Source organism: Anolis carolinensis, unplaced genomic scaffold (assembly GCF_035594765.1).
Source record: "Anolis carolinensis isolate JA03-04 unplaced genomic scaffold, rAnoCar3.1.pri scaffold_72, whole genome shotgun sequence".
Lineage (NCBI taxonomy): Eukaryota > Metazoa > Chordata > Lepidosauria > Squamata > Dactyloidae > Anolis > Anolis carolinensis.
In genome coordinates, this window is record NW_026943881.1 from 60,001 (window position 1) to 72,500 (window position 12,500).

A 12,500-nucleotide genomic window follows, 5' to 3' on the forward strand; every position below is an offset into this window, starting at 1 on the left:
ATGTGCCATTTAAGCAACACGGAAAGCATGTCCTGATAGGGATGCTCCAGATGTCACTGGGGCACCATCTCCAAGGAAGGCTTCCACATGGCAGCGCATGAGAAAAACTACGGCTGGAAGTAGATTCTAAGAGTTTTCATAACTTTTGTATCAGGTATTTTAATATGTATGTTTTTATATATTTTACTGGAGCACCCAGTGGCGCAATGGGTTAAACCCTTGTGCCGGCAGGACTGCTAACCTGAAGGTTGCTCATTCGAGTCCAGAGAGGATGCAGATGAGCTCCCTCTGTCAGCTCCAGCTCCCCGTGTGGGGACATGAGAGAAGCCTCCCACAGGATGGTAAAAACACCAAAACATCTGGGCAATGTCCCCTGGGCAACGTCCTTGCAGACAGCCAATTCTCTCTCACCAGAAGCGACTTGCTGTTTCTCAAGTCGCTCCTGACACGAAATAATAATACAGTAGAGTCTCACTTATCCAACGTAAACGGGCCGACAGAACGTTGGATAAGTGAATATGTTGGATAATAAGGAGAGATTAAGAAAAAGCCTATTAAACATCAAATTAGGTTATGATTTTACAAATTAAGCACCAGAACATCATGTTATACAACACATTTGACAGAAAAAGTAGTTCAATACGCAGTAATGCTACATAGTAATTACTGTATTTACGAATTTAGCACCAAAATATCACGATATATTGAAAACATTGACTACAAAAATGCGTTGGATAATCCAGAATGTTGGATAAGCGAGTGTTGGATAAGTGAGACTCTACTGTATAATTACTATGTTTTAATATGCAATTTTATATATCTATTTGATTATGCTGTGTCTTGCCTGGAGCCGAAAGGACAGGTAAATAAATAATAATAACAACAACAACAATGATGATGATTATGATGATGATGTAATCCAGGATTGTTGTAATCCAGAGAAGCCCCCACAACGATGGTAAAAACATCAAACATCTAGGCGTCCTCTGGGCAACGTCCTTGCAGACGGCCAATTCTCTCTCACCAGAAGCGACTTGCTGTTTCTCAAGTCGCTCCTGACACGAAATAATAATAATATATATTACTATGTTTTAATATATAATTTTATAGATGTATTTGACAATGCTGTGTCCTGCCTGGAGCCGAAAGGAGAGACAGGTAAAATAGTAATAATAATAATAATAATAATAATAATAATAATAATAATAATAATAATAATAATGACACAGTACGAAATCCAGCATATCTATCTTGTTTGCTGTGTCATAAAATAATAATAATAATAATAATAATAATAATAATAATAATAATAATAATAATGTGTTGTTGTTGTTGTTGTAATCCAGAGTAACCCCCACAATGATGGTAAAAACATCAAACATCCAGGCATCCTCTGGGCAACGTCCTTGCAGACAGCCAATTCTCTCACACCAGAAGCGACTTGCAGTTTCTCAAGTCACTTCTGATACTAAAAATACTTTATTTTTCTATCCCGCCTCCATCTCCCTGCAGGGACTTGGGGCGGCTAACATGGGGACAAGCCCAAAGAACAAGCAGTACATATGTAAACAACATCCTCAAACAGGTAAAATAAACAGTGGAGATGGGGCCTCGGTGTCCCTCGCAGACTGCGTGACTTCACCTGGTTTGAAGGAACAGTTCTTGCTGCCGGTGCATTTCTTCCCCGCTCTTCAACCCTTTGAGCCTCTTCTGGAAAACCCGGAACAAGAGGAGCTCCTCTTTGCCGCCACCGGACACAGGCCAGGCTCTCCTGCGCTCCAGCTCCAGCTCCAGCAGCATCTCCTGAAAACAAGGCAATAGAGGATAGAGCTCCTATTTGAGATACCTGTAATTAATTTGAGATATCTGTAATTAAATTGTCATAGTTCAATGTTATGTAATCTTGGGATCTGTAGTTTGGTGAGTGAAGGCTCAAGTCCCTCTGGGGAGAGAGGGCAGTCTAGAAATAAAGAATTATTATTGTTATTTTATTATGTCACAGCAAACAAGATATATATGCTGGATTTCATATCACAAAATCACAAGTCGAACACTTCCCAAGTGTCTAGGACTGTGTGATGTATTTTCGGATGATGCGTGCAGATCCCAGCAGGGTGGCCTTTTGCAGTTGGCAGATCGTGATTTTGTCAATGTCTATTGTTTCCAAATGCCGGCTGAGATCTTTTGGCACGGCACCCAGTGTGCCCATCACCACCGGGACCACCTGCACTGGTTTCTGCCAGAGTCTTTGAAGTTCAATCTTGAGGTCCTGATAGCGGCTGAGTTTTTCCTGTTGTTTTTCGTCAATGCGACTGTCACCTGGGATGGCGACATCCATGATCCAAACCGTTTTCTTTTCCACAACTGTGATGTCTGGTGTGTTGTGTTCCAGAACTTTGTCAGTCTGGATTCGTAAGTCCCACAGTATCTTTGCGTGCTCATTTTCCAAGACTTTTGCAGGTTTGTGATCCCACCAGTTCTTTTCTGCTGGGAGGTGGTACTTGAGGCATAAGTTCCAGTGAATCACTTGGGCCACATAGTTGTGCCTCTGTTTGTAGTCTGTCTGTGCGATTTTTTTACAGCAGCTGAGGATATGATCAATGGTTTCGTCGGTTTCCTTGCACAGTCTGCATTTTGGGTCATCAGCTGATTTTTCGATCTTGGCCTGAATGGCCTTTGTCCTGATGTCTTGCTCCTGGGCTGCAAGGATCAGGCCTTCTGTCTCCTTCTTCAGGGTCCCATTCGTGAGCCAGAGCCAGGTCTTCTCTTTATCAGCTTTTCCTTCAGTTTTGTCAAGGAACTTTCCATGCAATGTTTTCTTGTGCCATCTGTCAGCACTAGTTTGTAGTGCGGTTTTCTTGTACTGGTTTTTTGTCTGTTGTGTTTTGAGGAGTTTCTGATTTTTGACTTCAATCAAAGCAGGTTCTTCACTTTGCTTTACATATTCTGCCAGGGCATGTTCTTCTTCTTTGACTGCTTGTTTGACTTGTAAGAGTCCTCTGCCCCCTGATCTTCTAGGCAGATATAGCCGGTCAACATCACTGCGAGGGTGCAGGGAATGATGGATGGTCATGAGTTTTCTTGTTTTTCTGTCCAAATTGTCCAGTTCCGCCTGTGTCCAATTTATGATGCCAGCAGTATATCTTATGACAGGTATGGCCCAGGTGTTTATGGCTTTGATGGTGTTGCCTCCATTGAGCTTGCTTTTGAGAATTTTTCTGACCCTTTGTGTGTATTCTTTACTGACCAGAGTCGTCACATGTAATATTATTACATTATTATTATTATTATTATTATTATTATTATTATTATTATTATTATTATTATTATTGTCACCATACAAGCCCCAAGAGACGACTGTGTGCAGATCTGAGTCACCTGCAATCTGGCGTAGATATCGGGGTTCCCTCTCCTCTGGAATGTGGAACGTTTGGGATTATTTGGATGGTTACACTTTCCCAACTCAGACCTAGAATTTGAAACAAAGGCAGAAGTGTTAGATATATGGTGGCATCACACAGGGATGCATTGGGAACATCTCAGAAAATAGGATGCAGCTGCTCTAATGTCGATTGCATTCAACTACATGAATACATATAACCAAAAACATCAGTCTTTTAGTAAAAAGGCTTCTTGGGGTAGATACTTTGCTTTGCTTTGCTCCCAAAGATATTTGCAAAAGCAACTCAGACCTTGATGTGTGTATCACTGAGCCCCTCTGTCCGAAATCCAAGACGGCGTCAAGGAGAACGGCGCAGGCCTCTCTTAGGTCTCCCTCGCAGCCGCCAGCAGCGACAGACAGAGGAAGAAAGTGCTGGTACAGAGCCCAGTAATGGAAGTCCTGCCTGCAAACAGAGACAGAGAAAACCCCACTTTGATTACGGGCCCTTAAAGTCACACACTCTCGGCTTCAGACGGAGTCCAAGCCAAGCCCTCACCTCTCAACGGCAGAAAGAACGTCTTCGTCGGGACAGACTGCCAGTTCCATCAGAAGCCATTCTTGGAGAGTCAGCTGGGAGGAAAGAAGGAAGGCAGGGAGATTCAGAGACAGGGCCTTCTTGGTGGAGGCTCCCAGGCTCTGGAGTAAGAGATGTTGCACCTCAGCGCTGGATCACCTTGCTCTTAACACACACTCCACCACAGCAGGCTAGGTTTAAACAGTTTATTGATAAAAGATAGCAAAGTCCGAATAAAAAGCAGTAAAGAAAGCAAACATCCAAATGCAAAGGCAGTCAGTCAAAAAGGCTATAATCCAGAGGTAAAAGCAATTTGCAGAATATAGTCCCAAGTCTCTGATAAAGGAAATTAGTCCTGAAAACAAGGCAACATGAACTTCAGCGTAAAATCCAAAACACAGATTCCAGGCATGAACATAAACGAGAATCCTTAGACAAGGCAGGAGATGTGCTTTCAAAAATCAACATTGCTTTATCTGAAATCTTCCCCTGTCTCTCCCGTATTTACCCATGTTTACAAGCCAAAAAAGCATTTCTCTGCCCTTGAGTTCCCACGTGTTTGTTAGCGATTCTAAGGGAACGTCTGGGACGATGAACCTTTAACCTTAACCTTGTATCTCTATCTAAGGAAGACTCCTCTGAGTCACTGCCAGAAACACATGGAACTTGTTGATGTTCGAACTCCTGGGAAATGTCACCCTTATCATTAGTTTCTGCTTCCTGTGTCCCCAGACTTTATTGTTGTTGTTTATTCATTCAGTCACTTCTGACTCTTTGTGACCTCATGGACCAGCCCATGCTTTACTTTGGAAACTGTGAAAAATGACCAAACCAACCTCCAGCTACACCTGATTCAGCAAATATCATGACCTACAGTCAGAGCCTATCAACCAGCATCTAAACAACGAAAGCAAAACCACTCCAGAGAACATGGAATTAGACTTTTTGATGACAGGTTGAAAAGTGGACACTACTACCTGGACCAAGTCACACGCTCAGTATTTACCTGGAAGGCTTTTTCCCACAATAGTTCTTTGAAAAGGGGATGCTTCCATAAGCACAAGGCAGCTTTTGAGTAGCAGAAGCTGGGGCGGGATAATGTTTTCCATGGAAGGTCATCATCCATGCTGCCTTCCCAGCTTGTATTTCGGGCTTCCGAGCAAAGAAGGGGCACGACGTACTGAAGCTGCAAAAGAGCGGGCTGCTTAACACACAGATCTAAAAAGCGATGGCTAAAAATGCTCATCAAAGGAGGAAACATAGTTTTGGCATCAACTATATTCCATTCCAGCCCTGCATTTGCTGTAAGAATCCCTGCTGTCTTTAAAAAATAGTATCTTCCATCCCTTCTCTTTTATCCAACTCAGCTAAATAATAATAATAATAATAATAATAATAATAATAATAATAATAATAATAATAATAATAATTTCATCCAAAAATACATCACACAGTCCTAAATGCTTGGGAAGTGTTCGACTTGTGATTTTGTGATACGAAATCCAGCATATCTATCTTGTTTGCTGTGTCATACAATAAAATAATAATAGAGGAAATAAAAATAAAAATAGAGGAAAGAAGAAGAAGAAGAAGAAATAAAACAATAAGAATTATTATTATATATTATATTATTATTATTATATTATTATATATATTGGAGTCATGGTGGCTCAATGGGTTAAACCCTTGTGCCAGTTGAACTGCTGACCTGAAGGTTTGCGGTTCAAATCTGCAAGATGGTGTGAGCTCCTGTCTGTCAGCTCTAGCTTGTGGGGACATGAGAAGCCTCCCAGCAGGATGATATATACACCCCACTTGCCTAGTTTCCAACAGACCTCACAACCTCTGACATAGATCATAGCAACCCCTATGACATAGATCATAGCAAAATAAAACGGTAAAATGGTAAAACAAACATCCCCACTATTAGATAGAAAGGGGGCCGGTCAAGTCAAAAAATGCAAAAGTATACAAAATGCAAAAAATACAAAACCTTTTAATAAGGTATCTGGGCAAAGTGTTGAGGAGTTATCTAGAAGAGTTGGGGTAGGGAGTCAAGTTGTTTCCAATACCGGGGCAAAACAAAATGCAGAAAAGCGGTATTTCTATAGGAGGGGTCTGTCGTGGGGTTAATTATTCCAATGCACACTGGAAAAGCCATGTTTTTAACTGTTTACTAAATACATATAAGCAAAGACCACCAGCACTGAAGCGATGATTCTCTGCCTTCAACTTCGTGGGACCGGATGCCAAGTTGTCCAAAGGTCCGATCACCGTCTCGCAAAGCAGTTACTCTACTCTCAGTTCAAGAATGGAAAATGGAATTTCAGAGGACAGATGGGCTTAGAGCTAACCATAAAAATGTGGCAGGAACATGGCGAGAGAACTAGGAAGCCCTGACTTTCGATCATTGGAACTGGAGGTCAGCTGTTACCAACAGTGCTGTGGATTTTGCAGAGGCACGAATGAAGGGGAAAAGAGAGATACGTCCCAAGCAAACCCTTGTCGGGACCACCTTCTATCTGGAAATGTATGTCCTCAATGCAAAAGATAGAGCCCCCGGTGACACAATGGGCTAAATCCTTGTGCCGGCAGGACTGCTGACCCACAGGTTGCCGGGAGAGCAGGTGACTTCCCTCTGTCAACTCCAGCTCCCCATGCAGGGACATGAGATAAGCCAACCACAAGGATCGTAAAACATCAAAACATTCACCTCTGGGCAACATCCTTGCAGACAACGAATTCTCTCACATCAGAAGCAACTTGCAGTTTCTCAAGTTGCTCCTGACACACACAAAAACTGCAAAAGACTATGCGGATCCAGAATAGGCCTTTACAGCTATTTGAAGACCCACTACCAAGTCTTGGAAGACAATCATACTCGGCCACAGGTGATAGATGATGATGATGATATAACATACAATAATAATTATTCTTATTATTTTATTTTTATTTTTATACCCAGCCCCATCTCCCCAAAGGGACTTGGGGCGGCTTACATGGGGCCAAGCCCAGGATAAACAAACAATGTAAAAACACAACAATAAAACAAATCAATCAACAATAGAATAGATCATAAAAACTAATAAGATCACATACCCTGTTTCCCTGAAAGTAAGACATCCCCAAAAAATAAGACCTAGTAGAGGTTTTGCTAAATTGCTAAATATAAGGCCTCCCCTGAAAGTAAGACCTAGCAAAGTTTTTGTTTGGAAGCATGCCCGGCGCCCGTCAAACAAAACACCGTAGCATGCAGGGTTGGTAAATGTACATAATAATAATAATAATAATAATAATGTATCACACAGTCCTAGACACTTGGGAAGTGTTCGACTTGTGATTTTGCAATACGAAATCCAGCATATCTATCTTGTTTGCTGTGTCATAATAAAATAATAATAATAATAATAATAATAATAATAATAATAATAATAATAATAATAATAAATACATCACACAGTCCTAGACACTTGGGAAGTGTTTGACTTGTGATTTTGTGATACGAAATCCAGCATATCTATCTTGTTTGCTGCGTCATACAATAAAATAAAATAATAATAATAATTATTATTTTATTTTTATACCCCGCCTCCATCTCCCCAGAGGGACTTGGGGCGGCTTACATACCAGTTGTATATGTAAATAATGGTAGTAACAAGAAATTCTTGACAGGGGTCACAGTTTGTCTGGTTTAGTTATGTTGGTTTGTGATGACAACTTCTGTACAGTATAGAATAAATGTTCATTTTTTTTTGTTCAACAATGGATATGAATTCTTCTTCATAGAAAAATAAGACATCCCCTGAAAATAAGACCTAGCGCATCTTTGGGAGTAAAAAATAATATAAGACACTGTCTTATTTTCGGGGAAACACGGTAAAATAGTCATACTTTAGTAAAATCCAGGATTGGCTCCTAAAAGGAACTGGGCCAAAAAAAAAATACTCACAAGACCACACTAGTATAAAGCAGGTTAAAACTCACAAGTCAAAATTCAATGGGTAATTGTGGCAGAGGACATAGCAAATTCCTGAGATGTCTCTTTGGGTCCGCCAATGCAAACCTGTATGGTTAGGACCATAAATGAGGCAATTTAATGTCAGAACTCATGATCTATCTTAGGCTCTTACCTTAAACCATTCTGCGTAAGGCATGAAAACGGCAGGACCCTCCAGGCCAGCCTGGCGCGCGATCAGGAACGCCGTCATCATGCTTTCCAAGTCATAGTCCTCAAAGCCTTTCTTCAGCAGATGGCTCAGGAAGTCTGGGAAAAAGACTTCCCCATAACACACACGTCTCCCACCTTTTTCCCAAAGTGAAAACAAAACAGTATGTGGGCTCAAAATGCCAAAGTCCGATCCAACCACGGACTCGGTATCTACCTTTAATCAGTGGTGCGGCTCCCGACTGGCAGACCAGCAGCGTGGAAACGCAGGAGAGGACGTGATGCCAGTTGACTTCGCTCGTCTCCAGGACGTGCTGCAAATGGCGGACCAACTCCTCCGGCTTGAAGGGCACAAACAACTACAAGGGGAGACAAAGCCAGAAACGCCTTTCACCATCCAAGCAAGGAAGATGGAAAACCATCTCAAGAGTCAGCAGATAGTTTGCTCCTGAGTGAGCAGTGTTATGTTTGGTTGGAGGCCAAAGTGGTTGAGGGGTGTCGCACCTCAGAATAGTTCACCTTGCTATTGACAGTCTTTTGTAGTTTTATTGAGCAAAAGCAGTATACTGTATATACTCGAGTATAAGCCTAGTTTTTCAGCCCTTTTTTTAAGACTGAAAAAGACCCCTCGGCTTATACTCAGGTGAGAGTCCTGGATGGCTTATATTTGGGTCAGCTTATACTCAAGAATATATGGTATATTTATTATTTTTCTCTATTATTATTGGTATTATTACATTTATTATTTTTCTCTATTATTGTTGCTACTACAGTAGAGTCTCATCCAACATAAACGGGCCAGCAGAATGTTGGATAAGTGAATAAGTTGGATAATAAGGAGAGATTAAGAAAAAGCATATTAAACATCAAAATAGTTTATGATTTTACTAATTAAGCACCAAAACATCATGTTATACAACAAATTTGACAGAAAAAGTAGTTCATTACACATTAATGCTATGTAGTAATTACTGTATTTACGAATGTAGCACCAAAATATCATGATATATTGAAAACATTGACTACAAAAATGTGTTGGATAATCCAGAACGTTGGATAAGTGAGTGTTGGATAAGTGAGATTCTACTGTATTGCATTTATTTTTCCTTTGCTTTTCCATTTTCTCTTTTTTGTTGTTGTTTTGTTTTGGGTTTTGTTGTTTTTTCACTCAGTGCACTTTGCCCAATCCATTGTATGATTTTATTAACCATCATCATCATCATCATCATCATCATCATCATTTAATTACTTATTAATCGCCCTCCATCCAAGATGCTCTAGGCGATTTACAAGATAAAATTGTAAAGGATAAAAATACATACATACAAATATTGATAAAATTAACATAGATTAAAAGCTCTAGTAAAGAGCTAGGTCTTGAGTGCTAGGGTATTGCTGTGTTTTATCATGTGTTTTATAATGACTGTGATTTTATTTTATGCCTTTTAATTTTATTTTTGTGTTTTTTGTATTTGATACTCTGTATGCTGGTTTTATATCTGTGAGCCGCCCCGAGTCCCTCTGGGGAGATGGTGGCGGGGTATAAAAATAAAATTATTATTATTATTATTATTATTATTATTGACACAACGACGTTGTATGACACAGCAAACAAGATAGATATGCTGGGTTTCGTTTCACAAAATCACAAGTCGAACACTTCCCAAGTGTCTAGGACTGTGTGATGTATTTTCGGATGATGCGTGCAGATCCCAGCAGGGTGGCCTTTTGCAGTTGGCAGATGGTGATTTTGTCAATGTCTATTGTTTCCAAATGCCGGCTGAGATCTTTTGGCACGGCACCCAGTGTGCCCATCACCACCGGGACCACCTGCACTGGTTTCTGCCAGAGTCTTTGAAGTTCAATCTTGAGGTCCTGATAGCGGCTGAGTTTTTCCTGTTGTTTTTCGTCAATGCGACTGTCACCTGGGATGGCAACATCAATGATCCAAACCTTGTTCTTTTCCACAACTGTGATGTCTGGTGTGTTGTGTTCCAGAACTTTGTCAGTCTGGATTCGGAAGTCCCACAGTATCTTTGCGTGCTCATTTTCCAATACTTTTGCAGGTTTGTGATCCCACCAGTTCTTTGCTGCTGGCAGGTGGTACTTGAGGCATAAGTTCCAATGAATCATGATGACTGAGGGCTGTGCTGGCGGTAGTGTAACTACCGGCAGGTCCAACCAAGCCAGAGAGGCCTCAGCTGAGGAGCACAACCAAGAGCACCTAACCCATTAGCATTATGGAGAATCAAACCCAAACGAAGTCTATACTGGCTCGGTCGTCACCCAGGATAAAAAGGACCGCGGTGGATGCTGCTGATTCTGGACATCCATCGACAAGTGGGCTACGGAATCATCAAAACCCAAATGAACAGTCACAGAAGCGGCAGAAATACACAATGCCAGAAAACCGCACAATTATTATTATTATTATTATTATTATTATTATTATTATTATTATTTTACTCTATTATTATTATTATTACATTTATTATTTCACTCTGATCTTATTATAATTATTATTATTACTATTATTGCATTTATTATTTTACTCTATTATTACATGTATTATTTTCCTGTATTTATTATTATTATTACTATTATTTCAGGTATTATTTTACTCTATTATTATTAAAAGGATACATAAGCACATTTACACTGAAGAAGATGAGAATAATGATTTGATCAGAGTTGGACAGTCTTATCTTAAATTTGAACTTTATGTAAATATTCAAAAACATTTAACCTACTGATGCCTCAATTAATGTAATTTTATTGGTATCTATTTTTATTTCTGAAATTTACCACCCTCGGCTTATACTGGAGTCAATGTTTTCCCAGTTTTTTTGTGGTAAAAACTGGTTAATAATAATAATAATAATAATAGTAATAATAATAATAATAATACATTTATTTGTATCTCGCCACCATCTCCCCCAGAGGGGACTCGGGGCGGCTCACAGAAATATCAAATACAAAACAATAACAATATTCAATACATCAATAAACAATAACATGCACCCATTGTAATATTTGCACATTAACCAAAAAGAATAAAAACACACTTATTAAAAACATAGAATTTAAAAACAGTGAGGTTGCAATAGTAGATTAGCAAAGTGCACATCATAGGTTGTAAACTCAAAACATAGATCTATATATATAAAAGAGTGATGGCATCACGGCGATCCACAAAACAACAAAACTTTTTTGTGGCTTATATTCGGGTCGGCTTATACTCGAGTATATATGGTAGTTTTTAAAAGGAGCAGGACGACTGTGAAATGCTTGCAGTCAAACCCCAATTAAGGAAGACTTACTTTGCGGTAGAGCAAGGCGAGCACCGCATTTGTCCGAGCAAAGCTCCACTCTCTCTGGAGAGGAATGGCATCGGAAACTGATGGAAAGAAAAAGAAAACTCAATTCACACAATGTAAGGCCAGGGCTGCTAATCAATTTTTTAAATTGTGTCAGAAGCGACTTGAGAACATATTGCAAGTCGCTTCTGGTGTGAGAGATTTGGCCATGTACAAAGACGTTGTCCAAGCGATGTCAGAATGTGTTACCATCCTGCTGGGAGTCTTCACGCATGTTCCCACAAGCTAGAGCTGACAGATGGGAGCTCATCCCATCTCACGGATTCGAACCGGCAACCTTCAGGTCAGCAACCCAACCTTTAGGTCAGCAGTCCATCTGGCACAAGGGTTTAACCCACTGCACCACCACGGCTCCTTTATCTGCAACTGATAAATAAAAATAACCAACAGTTCCAATAGAATTGGAATAAGGCAGTCAATGATTTCTAAAGGCGTCTGTAACTTCAAGGCCTTTTATGCACAGGACATTCAATGAAGGCGACGTCAAGAGGACATGGACTCTCTCGCTGGCTGCTTAACAGCTAGCATCCTATTTATTTATTTATGAAACTTATACCTCACCTTTATTTATTTATTTAGTTATTTATTTACATCATTTTTACCCTGCCTTTCTCCCAGGGGGGACTCAAGGCGGCTTACAATAAATAGGCAAAAATTCAATGCCTAAAAACAGTGTACAAAACAACAATTCATATAAAACAGATACCATTACAAAATAAAATCACATTATATAAAATTTTAAGCATATCCAAGATTAAAATCCATTCACATCCAGAATTCTCAACGTAAGTCTTGGTACAGGTCATGTAAAGTCCATGTTCTCATTCATTAAAAGCTTGTGTGCGCAACCATGTCTTTAAGGCTTTCCTGAAGCCTAGGAGAGTTGGTGTCCTGTTGTTGTTGTTGTTGTTTCCATATCAAAATTGGAACTCAAAGAGGTTCACAATTGAACAAAGACTAATACAATTCAAAACATACAAAAAGGTAAAGGTAAATGTTTCC

At 40.0% G+C, this 12,500-nt stretch overlaps 1 protein-coding gene across 1 annotated transcript in view; it reads right to left on the bottom strand.

Annotated features, from left to right (window-relative positions):
• Nucleotides 1-12,500, bottom strand: part of LOC134295057 (Fanconi anemia group A protein-like) — a 20,464-nt gene that overhangs the window by 4,521 nt on the left and 3,443 nt on the right. Inside the window, exons 4-11 of the mRNA XM_062967000.1 lie at nt 11,442-11,518; nt 8,339-8,480; nt 8,087-8,220; nt 4,963-5,142; nt 3,939-4,012; nt 3,693-3,845; nt 3,379-3,469; nt 1,643-1,803 (exon numbers count right to left, since the gene is read on the bottom strand). Coding sequence (XP_062823070.1) covers nt 1,643-1,803; nt 3,379-3,469; nt 3,693-3,845; nt 3,939-4,012; nt 4,963-5,142; nt 8,087-8,220; nt 8,339-8,480; nt 11,442-11,518 — 1,012 coding nt within the window. The remainder of the gene's footprint in view (nt 1-1,642; nt 1,804-3,378; nt 3,470-3,692; nt 3,846-3,938; nt 4,013-4,962; nt 5,143-8,086; nt 8,221-8,338; nt 8,481-11,441; nt 11,519-12,500) is intronic.